This window comes from Dermacentor variabilis, chromosome 1 (assembly GCF_050947875.1).
Source record: "Dermacentor variabilis isolate Ectoservices chromosome 1, ASM5094787v1, whole genome shotgun sequence".
Classification (NCBI taxonomy): Eukaryota; Metazoa; Arthropoda; class Arachnida; order Ixodida; family Ixodidae; genus Dermacentor; species Dermacentor variabilis.
The window spans coordinates 164821264-164847132 of NC_134568.1; the positions used below are offsets into that span (position 1 = coordinate 164821264).

Genomic DNA, 25869 nt, shown 5'->3' on the forward strand with positions numbered 1-25869 from the left:
TTGCCTCAAGTTATGCTGTACCAATTAACTAGCCCACCAGTTTGTTCTCTTGATAAAATTTATATTGTAAACTGATTATGCATGAAACATTTATCTTATTTGTGCTTTTTTAATTGTTGTAGCTTAGCTTGCCTCTTAGTTATAAAGCTCAGGAACTGTTGTTACTTATTGAAAGAGTTTCTGTTTGTCATGCCTTGCAGCTGCCTCCAAGACCAAGAAAAAGAGATTGACCAATTGAAGAGAGACTACGTCTTCCTTATGCAGTCAGCCATTAGGATGCGTTCCATGGAAGGACCTGAAGTTATGGAAGTATACTTTTATGGTGGACAAAGGGTGAGCAACAAACCACTTGCCCTTTTGCTTAGATGAAAATAACCATCCATAGTTGTCATAACTAACATAGAAGTAATCATTCTCCAATTGAAAAAAAAATTTGTGAGAAATAACAGAAGCACAGTGTGTCGCAAGTATGGTTAAAGTACTCGCGAGCCTAAAGGAATGACCAGCACTAAAGAGTAAGATTATAGGAGCAGAGCATGATTACTCAGTGCATGGGGTCACCTCAAAAGCTCCAAATCTATGACGGCAGCAGGCAACTGTCGCAGGCATCAGCTATGGTGGCACAAGCGAACATGAGCGAGAACAATCAGGGCCATACCAAGACGCAGTTCTCATCCATGCACGAGAGTGAACAGTCAGGGATTCGCCAAAATACAGTTCAGGTCATGACCAGTGGGCTCCACTACCAGTGCCTGGTCCTTTGCTCCTTTTATACCCTTTTTCACGGGGGCCTAGGGAGGAAGAGGACAATCGCCTTCTGAAGAGGCGAGGCTCCCACTGGTTCCCTCTATTTTGTAGTCGTGCAACCGCTTGTATTTTCTCTTTTCAAACATAGGTGCCATATACTGTGTTACAGGTGCGTGGGAACTCTATACTGATAAACCCATTGATAGAAGACCTGGCTGGGAATTATGCCCCATACCAGACAACAAACTTGTAAACTATATGAATGTGAAATGTATCGCTGCCATCAATCAAGCTGGACACTGAGATATCATGCAGTAACTCTATGTACTGACACCAGCCCGACATGCCTGCTTGCATTCCTCATCATTCTTGTTTAACTCCCAACTGACACTGAGTGACAGCAAGCAGAACTGACCAGGTCTGTGACTGTGAGCAAAGGAAAAATGACTTTCTGCACGCAATGACCTGAACATGGAACACAGCTATACAACACCCTGTATAGCTGCATTGCATGAACTCTTTTGCTCCTTATTCAGGGGGCACATTGAACAAAACACAATGACCTGCTGCACAATGGGGCTGCAGATTCAACAAAATGTAAAACATGGAACACATCTTTAACGCCCTGTATATCTGCATTGCATGAACTCCTTAGCTCTCTACTAAAATGGCACATTAAACAGAACGCAATGACCTGCTGCACAATGAGGCTATAGTGTCAATAAATAGTAAGCATAGAACACAGCTGTAACACCTTGTATATTGGTACGTTGTAATGGCAGTGAAGAACTGCAGGGGCACAATTCAAGTCACAAAACTAACTCTTTATTGAGCAAACCTGTGCCCAGCAAAAGCAAATAGCACTCAGCACAATGATAGCGGCGAGCACCCTCGTCGATTGTTGGAAATCTGAAGCAGGGCAGACGTATCAGCTATTTATACATGATTCATTGAACCTTCTAGCCTAATTGTTGGTACTCGTGTAAGTTCTAAAATGTACACTACCATTCTCGTCATGCACAAAATTTTATTACACAAGGCTTGGCGGCAACAGATACCAGCGATAACAATTTGAGAAACCTCCAATACAGAAAGGTGCGTCTTGCGCTGGGCGATAACTTTTAACATTTGTTGGCATGAGAAAGATGGTCACCAGGAAAGATAAATAAGTATGTATGGCAATACCTGTATTGCATGAACTGTTTTGGGCTGAATTCTATTTTTAATTAGATATGCACCAATTAGACCAGCCGTATGCTCTTGTTGCTCTGTTTTAGCTATGCAGAATTATTTTGTGCCAACATGGTGGTTTGAACAAACCAAGCTAGCTAGGAAGTCTATAGACCTTTTGCATAATGCCAGTAATCCTGTGCGCACACAAGGTAACCTTGAGTTTGCACCACCATTGTAAAGGATAGATGTGCATGTGAGCACAGGATGCGCATAGAAATGGTTTGTGTGCCACGCATGTTCTACTACTGGTCTCATTGAGTTTGTTGTGGTGTTCTAGCATACACATGGTATACTGTGTTTGCTGCATAACATGGCTCTGCGAATTCAAGGTTGGTTCCTCGCAATGGGATGGGTGAAATATTTTGGCATGTTCCCATGCCTGCACCACAAATGCAATGTTGACTACTACAAAGCAATAGCATTGATGGGGAGAAGCTTTGACAACAGGAGCTGCAACTTTTTGTTGAGTCTTATGTCATTGCAGATTCCATCAGAGCAAACAACACGAAAAAGAGGGATGCAAACCAAGCACTGCAACGTGCCGATATCTTATGCACTGATGTAGCATTCCTATGCGGTCATCTAGCACTGCTAAAGTGTGGGCTCGCAGACACTATGAGTATTCGGCCATACGATCAGGTCAGCTTGTCACAGCCACCATTGCCCAGTTGCTTTTTCTTGGCTCAAAAAATGTGACTAAACTCTTACTACAGTGTTGTCACTCATGAATGAAAAACAGATAACTAGCTATGTGTGGGCTATACACATTACTTTAAATATACTGAGTGACAGGTGAATCAAAGCTTCTGATACAATTAGTGTGGAATAAGGGTGAGCATTTGGCATGGCCACGCAGCAGCCGAGTTTAAAGGTGAAGTCAGTGCATTGAATGCCGTGTTAAATGTAGATCACTTATCATCATGTACCTTACGGCTGGAACTGTCCACGTGCACCCGGCTTGCACATGGCAGTATAGGTCAGTATGTCAAATTTTATTGAAGGAAAGCTGAGAAATGGTATAAAACCTTTAAGTGCATTGTAGAGCAGCCGACCGGCTTCTAGAGCCTGCCCGTGTCTATCCCTAACAATGGTGGCTGGGAAGCAGTGTCGCCTGGCTGCAAAACAGGGCTGTCGCCTTTATGCAAGTCCCATTCAAAAATCTTTGACCTTCACCAGTGCCATGCTTGGCCTAATTAACTTTTCATGCCACTGTGACAGCACTGAATTTGACCTGTAAATTAGAAAACAGGCACATCTTTATCAGTGGATGCTGAACAAAGCAATCTGCACTTTAGTGTAGTTTGTAAAAGGTTTGCCCATGAAAGGGTTTTTTTTGTTGGTGCAATAGCAGTTACTTTCATGAACAACTTCACCCTGAATCATTTGAAATTGCATGCACATTTAACCTAATACCTATCGAACCTAATAGCCTTTCGAGCTTATAAGCGTTCAACCTGTGTGCAGATGCAGGAGTTTATGTGCTTCATTTATTGTTCCTATACATTGGTGAGATTTAAAGTTTGCAGGAAGCATCCTTCCTTTTGTTTTGCTTTTGTGCTAAGATGAACTCATCTATAATGAAAAAGGCTTACTGTACACAGGTTGAAGTCTTATTGAATGGCTGGATATCAATTAAACTGTTCCATGCCCTTAACTTTATTGTAAGCAGTTTCATCTGTAAAAGTTTTGCTTGTAATAAGTCCACTATGATCAACTGAAATTATCGTGGTCATACGTAGTTTCCTTGAGTGAGTTGAACCTTTGAGTGCACACACAATCACTTCCACATTTTTACTACACATGCTTTCAAAACATTCCTTCTGCAGCAGCAGTATATAATACTATTGCAATACCTTTGTCAGCATGCAGCTCGTGTACTCCAGCTATTGCGGGAAGCCCGTATGTCAAACCCAGGTCTTCCTACATATGACAGGTGAGCTTGTTTAATTAGAACCTAACCGTTGGTATTTTCCTAATACGCAGTAAGTGGCAAAAAAAAAAGAAGAGCCCTTCATGAACCATATGATAAAAATAATATGGCTCTAATAATGATCAATAATGTGATAAGGAATCAATATGGGCTTCTTTTTTTTATATATATACCAGTAGAACAAACTGTCAGGTTTCCTTGTTGGCTTTAGATTCAGACATACATCAGTTTGACACTCTTGGGGTTGTCAACAGAAAGCAGATTGTTGCAGTCATACCAGTGCCTTTCATATCATTCATACCTGCTTTCTATTGACAACCTACTTGTCTGATTTTTCTGTCACAACCCACAAGCATCTCAAACTGATGTATGTCTGAATGTAAACACGGAAACCTGACAGTTTGTCCTACTGGTCTGAAAAAAAAAGTAAAAAAACTATGTAGATCCTATGCAAATTTTGGTATCTATGTGAAGTGATGCTTTGGTAAAGTGGTCGATTAAATGCTATAAATTTTCCCTTTTCGTTCCTGCGTCTTTAGCGTAAAATAAACTGGCATTTGGGCATGTGCTCTTGCGCACACGGGCTACACAGTGTGACAACTGATATAGTGTATAGTGTTTCGTAATTTTTTCTTACTTATTTTAATTGTGCTGCCTACTTCTCGGCCAGTCCAGCCCTTGTGAGCATGTGGCCTAGTATGGAAATCATCATAATCATGAACAAGCGGCAATCATCTCAAAGAGCTAGTTGGCATGATATGCACTGTACGCTTCTTAGACATCCTCCACTGCGGGTATGTGCCATAGTATAGAGATCATCATCATCAACACGTGGTCATCATCTCAAAAAGCTAGTTGGCATGGTACTATTACGTGTGATTTTGGCCTAATGTTTAGAGCTTCAAACTGTTGTGCTGGGGGACCGAGGTTTTATCCCTGCATCGGGCATGTAATTACGTTTTTTTTTTTTACCTACCGAACGACCCAAGTTGGTCTGATTGTTGGTTTCAAACTTGATTCCCTCAGTGAAGCAACTCAATGCTCCACCCATTCGGTCATGGACTACTTAGTAATCCAAGTTGTGAGCTATTCGGCAAGACAGCAGCAGCACCCAGCCAGCCAGCAGCCTTGGTCAGGAAAATCTGGGAGGGTTCGAAAAGAAAGCTTCGCTTTAAATAGCACATTTTTATCATTATCACATTATAGGAAGGACCAGCAAGTGTAAACGAAACACAAGATGGAAGTGGACAAGACAAAGGCTGGACTAGTCTTTGTTCTATAGTCTAGCTAGTAGTCCTGCCCACTTCTACCTTGCATTTGTTTATTTTGCTGGTCCCTTCCAGCCTGTTATAATGGTAATTCTTAAATGAGCTGCCACTTTTGACCTCTGTTTACTGCAAAACGTTTCTAGTTTCCACATATGGGTAGTACCAACTCAACAAATTCATGAAACTCTGAATATTTCTTTACTATAACGTGTGTTGCTATTCATAAATTAGATTGACCGTAATGCTACGCACTGTGTGTGAAGATTGAAGCTTTTGTGGGAACATCTCAGACTGTAGTGCACAAGAGCTCTTAATTAAGATATTCTCTATTAGGTATTTGTTTGCTATCAGGGCCAAATCATTTCAAAGACGAGTGGAAAAAACAGGAGCACAATATAAGCAGCACACTAGGTTTACATAAGGTAAGCATGGATAGCAGTGTTGGAGATTTTTGTTTCTGAACAGATGAAGGCAAAAAGGCAGTTCCAGTTGACACTAATTTGGAGAAAAAAAGTAGCATGAATACAGGTTGGTGTGCCCATTTGGCAGTCCTAACAGGGTGTGGATTTGTAACAAACCCATAAAGGTGGGCAAATGCAAATGGGCTCTGTGAAGCATGTTTGCTGGCTGCTTGAACCCACAAGAAACACGTCACTGTTGCCATATCACTGCTCATTAAACATTAGTCAAATGAAGCATTGTTGCAGTGTGCTTACCTAATAGCATCAAAAGTTTCTGTGAGCACAGCATGACCTCTAGCTTTCATAGCAAGTTGAATGCATCCAGAGATCTGTGCACCCATGAAAATGGGTGCATAGATCGGCACTTAGCTTTCCTTCCCAGAAAAGCTACGTGCCGAGGAAGGAAGAACCCAAAAGACGGAAAGCTGGGCATGTTGGTATGAACTCATGTTGAAGAATAAAACAGCGAAACAGACATGGGGACATAGAAAAGAAGTAGTGCTTCTGCTGTCTTATTCTTTTCTGCGTCCCCATGTCTTTTGCACTGTTTGGTTCTTAAGAACCCAGAAAGCTGCTGCAAAAAGTAGCAGTCATTTCTTATATTCATGGCAAATCTCATAGATTGAAGATTTTTCAGCAAGCAAACATTATGGTTGGCATGTCTGCATGTATGAAGGTGTCACGACTGTGCAGAAAAAGTGTCCTGTCCAAGAAAGGGGCTGCACCACCCATCACTGCAAACATTACATTCAGTGCACAGACTGCATAAGTTACCAAATCCTACTCTCATGCAGTAGAAGTCACATAGGTCAGAGTGGGAGATGACTCAACAACCGGCTAAGAGAGCATGATAATCTAGCTGGCAGGAGTGGTTTTAGTAACCTGTCACTTTGCTGTAGATGCTGTGGGTGTTCACTATACTTTGAAAATTGCACTATTACAAGCTGTGAATGAGGACAGCTGTACACAAGAAATTATCGATGCAGCAGAAATTCATTCTGAAGGAGAAGGCTGCATCAACACACTGTCCTTATCACATTAAGAAATATTGTACCTTACACATGGGGGGGGGGGGGGGGGGCCTTGACCGCATGATGACAAGGTTCTAGGTTTTCATTGGCATATTTCTGTTTTGTTGCAATAGAAATTATATGGACTCATCGGCATCGCTGCCATTGTGATATTATGTATACAGTCCAAGGGCAATAACACCATCGCCGTGCGCCGTATGCTGTATGTGCTAGGGAAAGCACGCGAGGGGACCCGACGATCGTGGCTTAATCTGGCACACGCAAGGGAGGAAAATGGAGAGCAGACGCGCAGTCTTCTGTCCCACGAAAGGCCGCGGGGGGACGAGAGGGAGGGAGGGGGAGGGGCAGCATTGTGCTCCGGCATCAGCTGCGTATTTCACGACGGTGGCACAAGGGGAACTGACGACCGCAGCTCTGTACGGTTCAAGCTACGGCCGCAGTGATGGTCACGCGTGTAGTATCTTAAAAGCGATCTGCAGATGGTTCATACCTTTGTGCGTGCTCTGTTCTCACCGCTCAGATTGTGTTGAAGTGATAGAGAGCACGAAGGTCACTCCACTCGCTGCTGCTGCTGCACTTGCTCACGAGCCAGCGTTTTGACAGCATGTGTCCAAGGTCATCGAGTGTGATGTGTTTGTGTGTGCCTGTGCGCACTGACACCATGCTTGTTAATTCAGTTAGTAAGCGAATGTTTCCATGTTCACACGGCCAACAAAACTACTATCCTTATTTTGTATAGCTGTCTACTTGTTTGCTACCACAATCGATGCTTCGCATTTCGGGCGAAACTGCGACTTCTTTTAATTGAAGTTTTGTTTTTGTACCTACCCGGTGTTTGGTGTGGTTGGATTTCTCACCGAGCAAACAGAGTCAATCTCAGAGATTCTACCTGCACTGAAAGTGTGTTGAAAGCGTGAGTGAAGCTGTAGTGCACTACTACGTGCCTACTATGTGCCTGAGAATCTTTACATCCACCGATTCCCACAGTGCATGAGATCTGCATAACTTGCAGATTTTTTCCTCACTATACATCCCATTAAGCTTTCAATAAGTATCAATTGGAATTATGTATCATGTTTGCTGTACTTGCCCCTTTCACTTCTGTCCTGTCCTTAGTACACATTGTAAGTTTTAGGTGGTACTTTGTACTGGTGGTTGTTACATGATGAAATGTATGATGTCAGGAAGACATTAGAGGCACTGATGACTGGAAGTTAATGGCAGATCTGATGAAATAGGAAGAGGCGAGAGACTTGATGATGTAATAAAATATCTATTGGGATTATATTCGATTTAATGTGTGTGATGCTAGCATAGTAGGAGCAGTAGTTTGAAAAGGCAAAATGCACAGGGTGATATTCGATTATGTCAATGTATGAGAGAGGAAATTAATGTTAGTGTCCCACATTGATGATGCATGTTTTAGTTTTTGTTGAACTAAAGTTCCAGCTGCAAAAGTTTTAGGTTAGTGGGAACAGGTGAAAAATTCTGCCTTGAGTGGCATAATGTACAGTTAGCATTTTAATTGTAAACGTTGGTTGCGCTTTTTAGACAATCACAAGGTAGGGATACAGGACAGGCGCAATCCTGTCTCCCTGCGCCTGTCCTGTCTCCCTTCCTTGTGATTGTCTAAAAAGCGCAACCAACGTTTCCAATTACAATGAACCAACTTGCCCAACAACGCATTCAATTAGCATTTGTTGTTATGTATTGTGTATGAATGTTATTAAGAAAGTAAGCTCACAATAAACCACGAAAGGTGCAATGAATGCTCTCAATGATTTGTATCTGGTAATCTTTCCTAGTGCTTAGTTCTTAACACTTCCATATTTTAGAATGAAATGAACTTATTGCAAAGCAGTGTTGCACGAATTTGTGTGTCCTAACATACGCTGACAGCCACTTCAGAGATGATAGGTGTCACTTTATCTTTCCTTATACCTGCTGTGACACTGAGAGCTGATGCCTTGACATTGCAGCCAGAGCAAGGTGCTACAGCACACTGATGCCTTGGGCTTTCGGCACCATTACACTGAGGAGAGCCTGGCGCTGCACTACATCTGTCGCCAGCTACACCTTCACTACCAGGAGCGGCTGCCCTCAGCTGCCCACCACCTGTGGCGCTGGCGCCAGTACCTTCTGCTTTGTGGTGACAACCTTATCAGCACAGTCAGTGTTTTGTCTGCTTGCACATCTAAACACAAATTAATTGGTTGTAGTATCAGTTATAGCATGCAAGATGGTGCAGAAGTGTGCCTAGATTATTCATAAAAGTGTGACATACACTTGCCCTAAATGTACATAACTGATTCCCTGTGTTCATATTTATCTGGTGGCTAACTGTTCATTGCTAAGTTGTTTTATCAACAGCCGCTTAAATGGTGAATCGGGAGCGACAAAATTCAATTGCTAAGTTAATATGGGCTATATTTACACTGGGGTCATGATGGTGGAAATGTAAACCAGCTCAAGGACAAAGGCAGAGGAAGAAAAGAAGACAGCATTTGTGCCATGTCACCCTTCTCATGTCCTTTGACTTTGCACTCTTTTCGGTTTCTCTCACCATAAATTGCTGACCCTAAAATTGCAAAGGAGATTTGTTGCCACAGGAGCTACATCTTGCAAGTGTGTAATGATGATGATCAAAATGGTTAGGTGGGCATTTTCTACGGATTCGTAGCTTTGTTTGAAAATGTAGTGTGCACTTACACAAGAACGCAGGAAGGTAAACCCGAAGTCATGAGACAAGCCCAAGTTTAACTTAGGGCTAACTTCACTTTGGGCACACCACTGTCAAACAAACAGACAAGCAGGAATGTAGGCATGTGCTAGCACACAAGAATGGCTGTACTTATATGTACATGGAGTGTAAGTGCATGATAGACTGTGACCCTGTAGTGCTAACTAAAATGCAGCAAGTCATATATGTGATCAAAGCAGATAAAAAGTTTATCTCTGTGGAATCAATAACTTAGGTCCTCATGTGTAGTTGCACAGACGCATTTCCTATGCATGTTGCTTTCTTTGTGCAGTAATGTTAGATTGCTCTGTGGCTGGCTCTGGCATGCAGAAAGAACTGAAGAGCTTGGTACGGCAAGGTGTTCCTGCTGCATTCCGGAGCCAAGTCTGGAAGGCGCTATATACCTGTCGAGTGGCTGACATCATGGAAGATAAGGGCAAGAACTACTACAGCAACTTATGTTGTCAAGCATCTGAGTCTGAGGTCAGTAGGCAATATTAGAGTAGCCAACAAATTAACTGGAAGTGCTAAAGGGTAGGTTATGGAGGCTGTTTTCCTTTGTCTTGAATAAGCCTAGTGCTTATGCCTGGCACATCACAAAGGTCATGCATAAATAATGCAATAAATTAAAGGGAATCCTTCAGTTGATGTGGTTGCAGGCGTAGTCTGGAGGAAGCCTCCATCTCACAAACCTCCAGACGATGTGTTGAGCCGCATCAATTCATGGCCTAGCAGTTTTGGCCACAGTTCCAGCCACATTAGCAGTCCCGGGTTTCATAGCACCAAACGTACATAGCCAAGACACAAACGCTATGGTTGCCCAGGTCTCCTTTAAGTGAACCCCAATCTTAAACCCTTTATGTGAAACCCTTTAAGTGAGCCCCAAATAGAATGAGACAACACAGTGATGCTGTTACTTTCCATTTAAAAACTAGTGAAATCTGTTTCATGTGGATTGATCTTGTGCATTTGACTTCCATTAATAAAGCCTTGGTAAGATATGAAATAGTAGTTTGACTAATAAAAAATAGTGCTTTGTAAGGGATTGGAGAAAAGACATTTTGTGCCCTGGTCAATGTAACTGCATGCTCCCCTGCAATGTAGGGGAGCCATGAACACTGGTAATTCACAGTTAGTATCCCTTCCTAGGACTGCTGCCTCGAGTCCTGCTGCCTACCATCAGCAATTGAACAAGAACAGGCATATTGAGCATGAGATTTCTAATATAGCCATAGTATCATTCAAAGTTGAAATTATAGGATGAGGTTTGAACTTGCATCAAGTTGAATACTAAATTCTGTGGAAGATGTCTCAAGATGGTGGTCTATTGAGATCTTAATGGCAAGGAGAAACGCTGCCTCAAGCTTGGTTCACTTGTGCCATCCTTGCTGTTCTGTGTGCTTAGGAGGTACAAAACAGCTGCAGGATTTGTGAGAAGATAGCAGCTGGTGTGCCGCCTTCGTCGTTTTTGTAGGAAGGGGCCATAGGAAACTGCTGTGATGTTAGCATATACTGCTATTGTCAAAAATAAAATATTCTTGTTAACTTTGTTGCCATCTTAACTATGCATCATTGTCTGAAGTCCCATATAATAGACTGAAAAGGCAGCTGCTATGCTACTGAGCATGAGGTCATGAGTGTGATTTCTGGCTGCAGCGGCTGTATTCCAGTGGGATCAAGAGCAAAAACTCTTGTGTACTGAGCTCTGGGTGCATGTTAAAGAACTTAGGATGGTCGAAATAATCCATAGCCCTCCACTGCAGCACCTCTCGTGGCTCCTGTATTGATTTGGGATGTTAAACCCAATCATGGCGTGAGTGCTGCACAAGGCACCCTAAATCACCCAAACTGCTATTCTAAACCAAATCAGTCAGTCATTTATTGGTCAGTCAGTCTAGTCTGGTCAAATTAGTCAGTCAGTTCATTAAAAGCAGCTGCATTGACACCGCTACAGTGTGTTCCCATAATGCTTCCTTTCTCTTTTTTTTATGTGAATTTGTAATGTGTCATCTGAACTAGGCAGTGCCTCTTATTAAGGAAAGAGGCATGACTAGGTAGCTATGCCTGAACATGCCTAAACATGGCAAAATAAGTGCTATATATTTAACTGGGCAAATTATCTGCCAAAGCTTGCATAATTTTACTTCCCTAGGTGCACAGCTGTTACTTTTTCCTGAGACTATTGTTTCTTTTGCTGCAAATGCTAATAAGCTTGAGACTGTTGTGTTGTTGCAGGCAAAAACTTATTTCACAGAATGTTGGTGACAAAGAGTTAGTGCTTGTTCTATCAGCTGCATTTTGTGTGTTCATTTTCTTTGTTTTTGTGCTTCCAAGAGGTGCTTCCAGAATAATGATTTGCTGATGTCACGTTGTTAAACTGAAATTCATTGCAAACTATAGCTACACCCAATGTGCTAAATACCTTGAGCAAGACCCGAACCCAATACAGCACTATATAGGGAGCAATAATGGTGAAAAGTTTATAACACAATATTTCCTATATTGCACACAGATGAGGTAGTTGGTCAGAAACTTTTTGTGCTTCTCATTATAGTTAAAGCTCTTCTAAAGGTTATTCTTTTGTCTTTTTATATTCCTATTGTAAGTTTGTATTTGCCTGGAGGGTGCTATAGTCTGTGCCATAGTTTGCCTGCAGCACAAGCAGCAGCTCCATGGATTCCTGAAACAAATAGCTATCTTCATTAATTGTATGAGACTACCATGATGGAACTGGGCCAGGCTGTATTTTCTTCTGTTCTTCCTAGCATTTGCTTTATAGCAAAGGTGCACAGTGTTCATCCTGCAGTGGACATAAAATAGGCTGATGATGATGGTGATGATGATGATGATGTGCAGTGTTAAGACGTGCCGACAGTAAGACAGATTGTCTATTCAGTGTTCATTGCTTACTTTTATTTATTTATTTATTATTGTTCTTTTAGAAAGATTGTCCTAAGCCATATTGAACTAGGAGAAATTACTCTAAGTGTGTACTTGCGTGTAGGCCCTTTGAAAGTAGACCATCCTTCCTCTGTGTTGATGTTGTAGGTGTAATCTCAGGGCTCCCCTTGTCAACATCTACAAAAATGTGGCTAGGCCAACTAGAAAACATTCATAGTACAATTCATGAACAGTGCAGCTATAAAAAAAAAAGGGAATGTGTGGCAAGAAAATTTTTACAGGGCTAAATTACTGACAGTGTCATTGGCCAGAAACTTGTGAAATACTCTTTCATGCTTTTGATAAATTGGAAAGTGTATTTGAACCATTAGCATCTATGTACAACACAGGCTGTAGATATTCTCATAATGGTATGGTAGAAACAGGACTAGAAATGCCATAATTACTGAGCAATGCATTAAAGGGACACTAAAGCCAATAAGTCAAGCTAAAGTGATGGATTAATGCTTCACAACATCTAAGGCATCAATATTATCAAGAACAGAGTTTTAGTAATCGAGAAATTGAGGTAAATGCAGGACACGATTTGAGACTCCACCGAGACATTCAAGTACTAGCCTCTTGATGTCGCAACTACTCATTATAATTGTGCCACTAGTACTCAACCACTCCTAATTAAAAGATTATTGCATTGCATTATAAGATGGAAGAAAATGCTAGTTGTCTACTTATATTTGATTGTTAAAAAAAAATTGAAGTTACTCTTGACAAGGATGTGGGCAGTCGAAAGCTTTCGTTTTCACTCAACTCTTCACCACATTTGCTTTCGCGTTTCAGTAGTTTCATTATCACGTAGTGCTATGCTGGTTTTGCTGGCTCGTGCAACACGTGCAAACTGCAAGTAGCATAGAACAAGGCTCATCACAATGCACGTCAGAGATGTGTTTATAATTTGGCACACGCTTTCCCTTCCTCTTTCGCACTGTGAGCTCTATCTTGGCTTGTTTTCTTCCAGCATGTTTGCGTTTTGCACAAGAAACTGTAGCCAAGAAAAGGTGCCTGACAGCACCAGCTGTCAGGCACCGTTTTACTCACTAGCAGCAGTAAAGGGCAGTGATATGGCATATGCAACATCACAACCATCTGTTATGACTTCCCGGCAATTTCAGTTGTGCTAGAGGTATGCAGACCCTTCCGATGTGATTCTTTACCTAAGCTTTTCTTGGCATGATACAAGCATTGCAAGGTTTCTGGAATGGCATTGTAATAGTCCATGTTGACTTAATGTTTGCTTTTAGTGTCTCTTTAAGGAAGAAGGCTCTCCCCATTCACATTTATTTTCATTGGTTCAGTTTATGTCCAGCAAAAGCATTTAGGAAATCCACAAATGCTCTCATTGAGCAACTACTGACTCAATCTGAGTGAAAGTTATATAAAAAAAAAAGGTTTAGTTTTTGTTAGTGACTCTCGTGGAATTCTGTCTAGGCTCCCAGAATTTGCATATTTAAATAAAATTTAAAGGACAAGATTAAAGCTTTCAAACTCTGCCACAGAAACAGAAATCGCCTTTCTGTAAAATGGTTAAATTAAATTCTGGGGTTTTACGTGCAAAACCACGATATGATTATGAGGCACGCCGTAGTGGGGCGCTCCAGGTTAATTTTGACCGCCTAGAGTTCTTTGACGTGCACCCAATGCATGGTATATGGGTGCTCTTGTGTTTCGCGCCCTTCGAAATGCAGCCGCTGAGGCCAGGATTTGAGTCCACAACCTAGGACGTAGCAGCGCAACATCAAAGCCACTACACCACCATTGCAGGTATTCTGTGAAATGGCACCTAGAGTTTAAAGTGGAAAAAGCATCTGTATTTTATTGCTGTTTTCATGCGCTCAATAAGTTAATAAGTAAGTTTCGCAAAAGGTAATGCACAAATCACCAGAGTAATGTGAAACATACCTACAATACATCGAACTTGTTGGATTTAAGGGCTCCATCATGTACGGCTAGCTTAAGAAACTGTGGTGCTTCTTCTTGTGGCAAGGTTACTGCAGCTGTTAACTTGGTGCTCAGATGTATTTCTTTAAATTTTGTGATTGTAGTGAAATTAAAAAAAAATGTTTTGAGACTTTGTGACTGTCACTCATTAGAATTAATATTTTTCATCTAAATGTAATGGATATTTTTTGTAATTTAGCTTAGTGCAGTTAAATAATAAAACATTTCTGAATTTCACCATATTTGAGTAAGAAGAATAGAATTCACCCTGAGAAAAAGCTTTCTTTTCAAAGTAACAAGAACTAGAAACTTCTCAATATCATGCCAGTAACATGTTAGTTAAAAATGGATAAGTGGGAAAACTCAAATGGGGGTATTTGAGTGGCACTTTACTTCTGTTTCTGAAAGATGAAGATTGTGAAGAAAAAACAAATTTTGAAGGCCAATTCTCTATTTCTGAAGCCATAAACTCCATTTTCAATTATGCGTAAACAGGTTAAGATACTGTGTAGTAATGGTTGAGAGTCACATATCTATTTCGAAAATATCATGTACTCTGTCTTCAGAATAATAGCAGAAATTGGCCATATTGCTGAATATGTATAGGCATCAGGCTTGTCTCACTGTGGATTGGATGAAGGCCTGATAGTGTGCAATGTGGATTAACATGTGTTACTAGAATTTTAGGGTATCTGCCTGGCACTTTATGCTGTATTCTTATCATAGAAAATATTTTACTGCCAGCAGAATGAAAGTATGAAGCCAATCAAGAAAGCTTGATGACATGGTTAAGCCACACAGATGAACATTGAGCCATCTCAAGTTTCGGATCTCACTATGAGCACTTATTGATACCGGTGCACTGATGTGGTTTGTACTGTTTTTTAATAGTGGCACAATATTTTCTGGGCCTGTAAACATTTTGCAGGTTATTCTTTTGTGGTGAAGGCTATGCAAGGCAACGTCCTTATAACTATATTTGGTGGGATATTATTAAAGGTGCACATCTGAACAAAATATTTTGTGTATGCCTTTCAAATTTTCATATCTAATGGAAATTTTTGCTTCATGCTTAAACACTTCAAGAAAATTGCATTGACGGTAGTTGGGGTGGGTCATTTCATTGCTGCTGGAAAGCAGCAGAAGTATAGAACTAGTATCGTAAGAATATAAAGTAAGGGAGAAACATATGGGACAAATGATTGGACAAGTAGGTTATTTGGTGTGTCATTAAGGTGAAATTTTACACCATATTAACATTTCTTAGCTATGCATTATTCCTTGTTTTGCGAGGCACCGTGTGCCATCGTTGCTACAGTTTCAGATCGGTTTCTCAACAGAACCAGAATATATAGCCGCTTGACTCGAGACAAAGAGGTACTTTTTTCCTCTCTAGTATGCTTGCTGGGATGAAAGCAGAGACTTGAGACAGAGAACTAAACTTCAGAGGCATGCTATTTAAAAATTACGTTGACTGCTCTAGATCTTGCTTACATGGGAAAAAAGTGTGTTGGCAGTTAGTCCACACTAAACCCATTAGTATTGGAAGCATCAGCAGTGAACATGAAGATGATGCATCAGATACTGCCGACATGTCCGGGTCGCCGCTCATGTGGAGGTCACTGTTGCAGGCGACTGCAGCCATGTTTATTTGGCTAGAGTCTAAGTGGCCCCGGCATATGCAGAGCTCTGGTTGCTGTCCGCATCCAGCACGAGTGTCCACTAGTGGTGTCAGTACAGAGACATCACAAATGTCTCAATAAACGATGCTATCACTGGCGTGCTCTACAGCCAAGGCCCTAAAGATTATCATTAGTGTAAGTCACCAGCAGTTATCCTAAAGGACCTGCTTTGCATAGGTAACAGTGGCACTAGCTTGTTTTAGGTAATGCTGTGTTATGCTAATACTAATGATCTGTCAACAGGATGGGCTCTTCATTTATACTGTGTGTTTTGGGGAAAACTTTATGAGATTATTAAAAAGAGTGCAGGAGAGTGGCACAAAGTTTTTTTCAGCAACACATAATTTGTGGCCAGTCAGAATCATATAGCCATGATCTAACCAGAGGCACAATCCTATGTATGTATTGTAGCAGGTACAGATGTTCAGAACACTGCTGTTTGTAGCTTGTATACTTTACAGCCAAGGCCCTAAAGGTAATCCGTAACGTAAATAAACAGCAGTGATCCTAACAAATGTGCTTCACTATTCAAAGTGTTTTCTTCTGATATGCATATGTATTGATTACTTAATGCTTTTACGATGGCTATATGCTTGCTTTTAGGTGGTGTCTCAGAACAAGCGGCAGATATCCCTTGACCTTTTACGAACATTGCCAAATAACGTTCGATTCAGCAGCCCAGATGCTGATGGGGTAGGTCACATTCTGTAGCCCTTTATTTATTTATGTTTATTTTTTTATTTATTAGTGCTGTTAGCTCTTGTCATGCCATTGCAGAGTGGGTTGACTACAAAAAAGTCAAAGAATACAATGTAAGCATGTGCACCTAGGTATACCTTACCAAAAAAAAAGAGGAACTGTGGAATGTGGTTACTGATCATGAACACACTTACTTTATTGAACAGTTACCATCACACCATGTACTACATAAACGAACTGTCATGCGTAAGCTGCTACGGTATATGAAAAGCAAGTAAAAACTTCTGTGGCATGCTGAAAAAAATAAAAGCAAGAATGAGAACTCGCACAATTCAATTGCATGTTCGAAAAACATGTATAGCCATAGCCAAAAACAGACGCAGTCACATGGACACGACAGAAAGAAGATGCCCAGTACAAATGGATAGGCAAATATGGAATAATCAAATTGATGTTAAGAGACCAATTGGATTACACAGCAGGGCAATGAGTGCCAGTCTTTGATTGTCTGTTGGAAGAATGAGTAAATAAAAGCATTTATTCTTGGCATCATGGGTATAAGCTTGCCTATATGGATGCCTTTAATTCTCGCCTGTGGCATATAGCACCAATAAACTACTCGTTGAGCTGGATTACTTGAAAGTGGACATTACTTACACTGGAAATCAGAATGCATAATAGACTAATTAACAAGATTTTATTAATCAACTTTTTAACAAATTTAGTGCTCATATTGCAGTGTATAAATTGAAGCCAGTGATTTCACAAGGTACATACACTTGAAACAAGTTTTAAACTATCATCAGTTTTGAGATAAGCTCTGTCAAAAGCGCTGTTACAGTAAAAATGTGCTGTTCTTCCCCTTACTTTTTTAACAAAACACCTTTTTGTGCATTAAGGCTAAAAAATTATTGGAATACCAGTGCACTCCATCACAAACTTTGGAAATGCATATTTTGAAACTGGTGTCATCCTCGGAACTTGTTCCAAGTGGATATGACTTCTGAAGTTGCTGGCTATGCGATTCATAAGGTGCATGTGCCGTAATTATCTTAAAAGGTGATTGGCAAAACTTTGCTAATGAGTCAAATGTCAATTTTATTTCTCATGCAAATAACATCCGCCTCTGAGAGTAATCTAGCTCAAGTAGTAGAATTTTACTACATGCCACAGGTTATCTTGAAAAATTATTTAATTATAAACAATTCTTAGTTTATCTTGTTAGATTAACATAGAAAGTTTTGCTTTAGTTAATATTAATTTTGCACTTATTGCACCATTCGCTTGCTGTATGTAGTGCCAAATTTAGTGCAGCCACCATAACATGCTATTTTTAATACATCTAACAGTCATTTGCAAAAAAATTGAACTGTTACATTGGGCGAAACCATATATTAAGTGTCATTAACATAGCATAAAAATAGTGCAGGGCCCGACACCAAGCACTGAAGGACACTTAATGCTATGTTTAAAGTGAAGTCGTCATCATCACCCTATATTTATGTCCACTGCAGGATGAAGGCCTCTCTCAGCTATCGCCAATTACCCCTGTTTCGCGCTAGCCGATTCCAACTTGCGCCTGCAAATTTCCTGATTTCATCATCCCACCTGATTTTCTGTCATCCTCAACTGTGCTCCCCTTTCTTTGGCACCCACTGTGTAACTCGTACCTACCCTGTGCATTACATAGCCTGCCCAGCTCCATTTTTTTTCTCCTAATGTCGACTAGAATATCGGCTATTGCCATTTGCTCACTGATCCACACCGCTCTCTTCCTGTCTCTTAATGTTATGCCTAATAATTTTCGTTCCATTGCTTTTTATGCAGTCCTTAACTTGTTGTCGAGCTTCTTTGTTAACCTTCAAGTTTATGCCCTGGTAGATAGCAGTGATTGTACACTTTTCCTTTCAGCGACAGTGGTAAGCTTCCAGTCAGGATTTGGTAATGCCTGCCGTATGCGCTCCAGCCTATCTTTATTCTGTAAACTTCTTTCTCATGATCAGGGTACCCTGTGAGTGGTTGACATAGATAAATGTACTTCTGCACAGACTCTAGAGGCTGACTGGCGATCTTGAGTATTTGTTCCCTTGCCAGGCTGTTCAACATTATCTTGGTCTTCTGTATGTTAATCCTCAACCCTACTCTTACACTTTCTCGGTTCAGGTCCTCGATATTTTTTTGCAATTCATCCCCAGTGTTGCTGAACAGGACAATGTCATCTGCAAACTGAAGGTTGTTGAGATATTCACCGTTAATCCTGACTCCACACCCTTCCCAGTCTAGTAGCTTGAATACTTCTAAGCATGCAGTGAATAGCATTGGATAGATTGTGTCTCCTTGTCTGACCCTTTTCTTAATAAGGCCCGAGTCATTCTTGGAAGGACTCTGATAAGGCCTACATCCATAGATTTCTATGGGCCAAAGCTTTCATTGTGTTGATCCTAAAGAAATGGCCCTCACCGAAAAGTTGAAACTTGATGGCTTCGCATGCATGTGCCTGACCTCAATGGTGGGCCCTCTGGCTGCAGCGCCTGTCACCTGTCAGGCTTCCATTTTTCGCTGTGTGCACAGTGGCACAGTTGCTCTGTGCGCATCCTTAAAGTTACAGATATATTTTTTTACATTTGAACGCAATGTCTCAATTCCTGTTTTAGCACTTCAGGTAGTTTCTTATTTTCTCCTGCTTTATTTGTACTTATATATTATGTAGCGTTGGGGCGTACGGAGGAGTGCATATGGCAGACAATACCAAATTCTGAGTGGGAGCTTACCACTGTCTTTGAAAAGAAAAGTGCACAATCACTGCTTTTTACCTGTGCTAAAATATGGGGCAGAAATCTGAAGGTTAACAAAGACGCTCGAGAACAAGTTAAGGACTGCAAATAATGATGGAACGAAAAATGTTAGGTGTAACGTTAAGAGACAGTAAGAGAGCAGTGTGGATCAGAGAGCATACGGAGGTAGGAGATATTCTAATTGACATTAAGAGAAAAAAAGAATGGAGCTGGGCAGGCCATGTAATACGTAAGGCTCATGACCGGTGGACCATTAGAGTTACACAATAGGTGGCAAAAAAAATTTTTAATTATGGGGTTTTACATGCCAAAACCACTTTCTGATTATGAGGCATGCTGTAGTGGAGGGCTCCAGAAATTTCGACCGCCTGGGGTTCTTTAACGTGCACCTAAATCTAAGTACACGGGTGTTTTCGCATTTCACCCCCATCGAAGTGCAGCTGCCGTGGCTGGGATTCGATCCCGCGACCTCCTGTTCAGCAGCCTAACACCATAGACACTGAGCAACCATGGCGGGTAATGGGTGCCAAGGGAAAGCAAGCGCAGTCGAGGATGGCAGAAAATTCAGTGGGGCGATGAAATCGGGAAATTTGCAGTGGCAAGTTGAAACCTAGCGCAAGGCAGGGGTAATTCGAGATCATTGGGAGCAGCTTTCACCCTTCAGTGAACATAAAAATAGGCTGGTAATGATGGTGATGATAAATATGTAACAATCCTTTGAATAGCGAATCTATACTTTTTGACAAGGTATGAATGCAGTGGAATATACACTGCTGTTCATCTCAAAGACAATTTGTCTATAGACAAGCCAGTCAATTACATTCACTCATTTTTTTTCAATACTATTGCTATTCCTCTGGAACAATGTCTTGGCATGCATAAGCACGAAGGACGTGACCTGTGGCTTTGTGGGTGGAGCTTGAGCTGAATTCTTAGGTTTTCACCGAGTATATTCAAATGAAGCACATTCTTACTGATGGTATTTAGTGGTTTTGTCCATATTAAAAGCTGTCTCATAGCATCAGAAAAACAAATGTACAGTTTATGCACTTTGAATGAGTAACAATTTTTGAATTTTAACTGCAGTTTCTTTTATGAAATGAGTCATCTTCTACATGTGCTAATACCTGCTCTCTCTCTCTCTCTCTCTCTCTCTCTCCCATTTTTTTTTTCTTCTTTAGATACGTAAGCTGCAGGAAGTTCTCCAAGCCATTTGCTTGCACAACCCCAGCCTTGGATATTGTCAGGGCATGAACTTCCTTGTTGGAATGTGTCTTCTTTTCATGGAGCCTGAAGATGCCTTTTGGTAGGTGCCAAAAGGGCCAATGTAAATCTTGTGCACTTCACTATACAGCAGAATCTCTTTAAAGGGGCTCAGAAGCACTTTTTATCAAAGAGGAGAAGTGCAGCTGAAGTTAAAATAGGCTATTCCAGAAATACATTGCTGCAGTACTTTATTGTGCTCAGCAGAAGCGTAGTTATCGACAATCAAATGTGGCCTTCGTGGTGCTCCCGCTCCTTCTTCAATGCCTTGCACTGCGAAGGCTACAACGTAGCGGGACGTGCCCCCAGCACCCCACTTTCTAGATGTCACCATGGCGCGCAGTTCAGATTTGATTTTGGATGGTAACATAGACACAACTACTTCCAATTTTGGCGCCTACAATGCACCAAATGTAAGCCATACGCAGTTTTCCTCAGTGTGCCACAGTGCGCCTAGCCAGTGGACTCGTTGCGGCACTCTGCGGCGGTCACTGTATCTACGCTACGTAGCAGACCGCAGCTACATGCAACTGTAGTGCATATGTGCAGTGTCTGCTTTGTGCACGACAGGGCTTGAGTGCATGCTTGCGCTCATATGCTCCATTCTGACCATGCTGCGTGGTGCGGACCGACTTTGTCCTGCACCATCTTTACCACCGGATAGTAGCCACAATCAACTTGCACATTTTGAAGCTCTATCAATAATTTTACCAAGGCATATAACCAATGCCCAGGAGTGAGCGCGCACTGGCAAGCGTGTGCGTGGTATGACCTTTTTAAGTTTCATGTGGTTCGAGGCTAGTTCAACGTTCAAAGCTGGTCGAAATTAGAGAGACCCGCCAGCTACGACACCATTAAGCAGGGTGGCCAAAGTTTAATTCCCACATGGGCGACTCTGGCCGAGCATGAGCAGATGGTTGTCGGCTTCTTCCGAAAGTAATTATTATTGAAATTCGAAAGCACATTTTTGCCACCTTCAACTTGTTTATTGAACGTCGTCAATAAATATACAAGGTAACAGTAGAAAGAAGCGTACTGATCCAAACACCAATTTTGATTCACGTCAGCCATTGGGCTATAGGAGCCGCAAAAGGGAATCTGGTTTATTATGAAATAAAGCGCCCACAATAGAGTGATGAGCAGGTTTCTGTCGAAAAGGCAGCGTTTGAGAGAAAGGTGACTTTGCGCTCCGCTTGCGAGCTCTACGCGCTACGTACGAATGCAAAACTTAGCTCAGAGATTCACGACAGCATATGCTATCCGCGGACTGTGTTTTTTCACCAAGCCCGAGGGGTGGTTCAGGATCCCTTTAAACGAAACATCAAGGGACCGGAGATATATGTTTCAATAAACAGGAGTTCCATTTATTGAGAAAGACGCACAGGGCTGCTGCGCTATATGTTATGCACCCTCTTAACACTGGTGTCATAAATGTTGATTATTAGAAAGGGTATGTAAACATTAGTGAAAAAACAAAACAGAAGACAAGAAGGTGCTTAGCACCTAAAAATTATTCTGGAACAAGTACAGTCACTAAACAATAATCAGGACTCAGCAAGGACTGCCTTCGAGTCAAAATAAACAGAAGTCCAAAATAATGGATTTGCCAGAAGTTAATTATTCTCGAAGTGGAAATAAATGAAAAAAATAACTAGAAAAAAAAAGGTTGGCAGATGTGTTGCTGCATACACATATTCTTGCATGCAACCTGATCAGCCTGTACTTCGACCATTGATGTGCTGTTGATAAAGGTAGACCAAAGTATGGTCAATGTATGTGCCAAACCTGCATCTTCTGTCAACTTGAGCAGAGATAGGCCTTGCTCTGATAGCTGAATAATACAGTTTTTTTGTTTTTTTTTAGAAAATGAAGCAGGCCACTGACCAAGGTCAAAATAAAATTTTATTTGGCCTTGGTCTGTGACCTGCTTCATTTTCTAACAATACTTTTATCTGACCAGATGGTATTCCGTTGAACTCTTGACTACAGGTTTTTTTTGCAACAGTCATTTTCTGGTATTTCCCTCACTTCATTGCTGCCTTCCTTAGTGCAAACATAGAGGACGGAATTGGTGCTGTTTGATGCTGCATGAATCAAAGTAACAAAAGTTCATAACAGCAGCCAAAGAAGTTGTTAGTGACTGTGTCACTGTTTAACATGCAAAGAAAAAACTGGGTGTGCAACATGCCGTGCATCCAGCAAGAATTACCCTTTTCACTGAAGACAGGTGTCGAAAAAGAAAAATTCAGATTGTGGTTCTTTCTAAGGATCCTTTAGAGGTTGATTATGTAGCTACATTTATAGGGAGTTCTAAATATTTTGGTTCTGACTAATCAAAGGTTTTTAACATTGCTCAAATACAAAATTAACCAATTGAATGCCTGTTGTTTCATTAACTGGCAATTATGTTTAAATAATTTGTATTTACCGAGATTCTACTGTATTACAGCAAAATCCCAAGAAATAGCCCAAGCAAAAGACAGAAGTGTACCTAGATGAAAATAAGGGATGGGCTATCTTTTGATATTTGACCAACAAATCTTATTTGGAAATGTTGTAGCCAGTCTAGACTTTGTATGGTGAAACTTGTTTTATTTGCTATTACATACAAACACTTGAATGACATGCTATTGTCACATTATCACAAGCCTTATCAGGTCTTGCCAAGAAAGCTTTTTCCGATTTCTTGTGTGAATCCTCACCCCTTTGTCCAGTCTGTGTTGCTGCTATGTTACGTGTGGTGTATTTTGTTTGCCATTGAGCCATGTCCTCTTTCTTATGTGAAAATTTTGCGTTAGAAGAGTCGCTCGTTTAGCTCATGGGAGTGGTGGTGTCGGCTTGTAAGTTGTTCGTCTTGAAGCGAGCCAGTTGTAGTCCAGGCAGTGAACAAGTACACGAGAAGGCACAAAAGAATAACAGAATAACTTCCTGCAAGGAACGAGAAGAAAGGGGGTTAACCAAGGGGCCCGATAATTATTAATCACATTATAAGAAGCCAACAAAGACACCAAGGGCAACACAGGGAAAATTGCTTGTACTCACTCGTTACATAACGAGGGTTTCAAATCCGGCAACATTGATGACTTCAGGTAGCATGTGTGGGTTTATTGACCAGTTGCCTTCACCCAAAAAAGATCATGTACTCGTGATGCCTGCGGCAGAAAGGATGTTCCACATCTGCCACCAAGGTTTGTGAGTGGTGGCACTCGCTAACATGCCCGGGGTTAGTTCTGGTAGTAACTCATAAATACCCTAGAAAGTGGATGGGAGAACGGTGCCAAGGTAGCTAAATTGGTCGAGCATCGCACGCGTAATGCAAAGACGTGGGATCATTCCCCACCTGCAGCAAGTTGTTTGTTTTTCATCCACTTTCATCTTCAATAATTTATCGTTTGTTTAGTTCACTTAGTAAGTACAAGTAATTTCTCCTGTGTTGTCCTTGGTGTCTTTGTTGGCTTCCTGCAATGAAGTGCTATGCATGTGCATTCTTTTGTGCCTTCTCGTATCCTTGTTCACTGTCTGTGCTACAACTCGCTCATTTCTAGTTTAGCTAGTTTGTAGCATTATGTGTTAAAGACAACAGAGTCCCTGTTCTGCCTTTCTCTTTCTTTGTGTTATGCTGTTTGCTCTATTAAGATGCATCTTGCATCGAGAATTAGCGTGCTTGTCAATAGTTTATGATAACATGTCATCACCATTTGACTGCCACAAGGGAGCTTTGGGTGCCTGTGACACCTTCTTTGAAGGTGTGAAATCTGCCTGGTATTAACGGGCATCTTCTTACAAACTTTTTCTCCAACAAAAAATTTTTGTGTGTGATTTTTATTAATGGAGTCATTGCAATGAAATGCTACCACTGTCATGCCATTGCATCCTTTCTCACCTTTTCAAGGTTTTAACTACCGACTGCACTAAAAGCTGTGCACCACAGAAAAATGACCACAATGCTCTGCCCATTGACACACCAAGTTTTTATGTTGGCATGGCCTCAATATTGTGTGGCACAATCCTGTATTGCACCACTCATCTTGGAACCTATAGTATTAGTAGTGAAATGGTATTGTTACTCGCCACCAGATGGCACCTCTGCTCTATCACAGATGAGATTTCTCTTCATTTGCTTCTGCCAGAGGCACTGTTTAAATCTCGCAGCCATCATATTTACTCCTTCATATTAGTTAAAGAAAGAAGTGAAAGGTGTTTTGAAAAGTTGAAAGAAAGGGGAACTAACCTTTTGAGCAAAATTGTGGGCTGCCATCTGCATGTACAGGAATAATATTTGGTTCAGGTGTATATGACACTGTTGTCCAAGGACTAAGAAAACATGTTTACCACGTTCAAAGTGTTGTGGGACCCTGAAGCAAGAAACCACACTACACTTTGTGCAAGTTTTGAACTGGCCAAATTATAGAATCATATAACTTATTATTAGTTGCATACTAGATGAATAAAGGCTTCATATTATGGTTTTGGGGTAAACAGTCACTGCCAAAAAATAAAGAAAACAAATAGAATATGTTGCATAACTTTTGAGACTTGGTTGGAAGTAATAATAGTTACTAAATGAATATATATTTTCTGGGCTGACATTAAAGGCTTAATTTTGTTTTAATATTTATTAAATGTGTTAGCATTGGCCATATCACCATTGTAAATGTAATGTAATCATCAGATTGATTTAGGCCTTTAGAGGAGCTGCAACACTTTTTTTTAAATTGGAGAACACATTGAGCATGAAAGACTGTCACTTCAGGAGTCCCCTCCTGCAACACGTTTTAGCAAGTATTTTGTATCAGCAGAGTTACAATGAGCATGCTCCTTGAAGCTTTTCTTCTCTTTTAATTTTTCTTGGTATGCTGGAACCTGGAATGCACCACAGCAAAAGACAATACCCTATCCAGTATTGGTAGTAATTTATTATATTTACAGAAAACAAAAGAGGGTAAAGGAAAGGATTAGAAAAGAAAGGCTGTGGGCATCTTAGCTGTCTCAGTTTCCAGTGGACAACTGTAGTGTCTCGCAGCTGTGGAGGAAATATACAGGATAAAAGAATACAGAAAGAGGAGATACAGTTCTTGCTTGACTGTGCTGCCTTTTTTTTTATTCCTTTAATGGCACATATAA

The 25869-nt window shown here is 41.0% G+C and overlaps 1 protein-coding gene across 8 annotated transcripts in view; it reads left to right on the forward strand.

The window, feature by feature from the left end:
- LOC142587692 (uncharacterized) overlaps window positions 1-25869 on the forward strand; it is an 868078-nt gene that overhangs the window by 204069 nt on the left and 638140 nt on the right. For 7 of the 8 annotated variants that reach the window (XM_075698874.1, XM_075698889.1, XM_075698923.1 and 4 more), the window contains 6 exons: window positions 201-333; window positions 3843-3913; window positions 8650-8839; window positions 9741-9893; window positions 16592-16681; window positions 20664-20788. In XM_075698874.1, coding sequence (XP_075554989.1) covers window positions 201-333; window positions 3843-3913; window positions 8650-8839; window positions 9741-9893; window positions 16592-16681; window positions 20664-20788 — 762 coding nt within the window. The remainder of the gene's footprint in view (window positions 1-200; window positions 334-3842; window positions 3914-8649; window positions 8840-9740; window positions 9894-16591; window positions 16682-20663; window positions 20789-25869) is intronic. The other variant, XM_075698898.1, reaches the window with a different exon arrangement.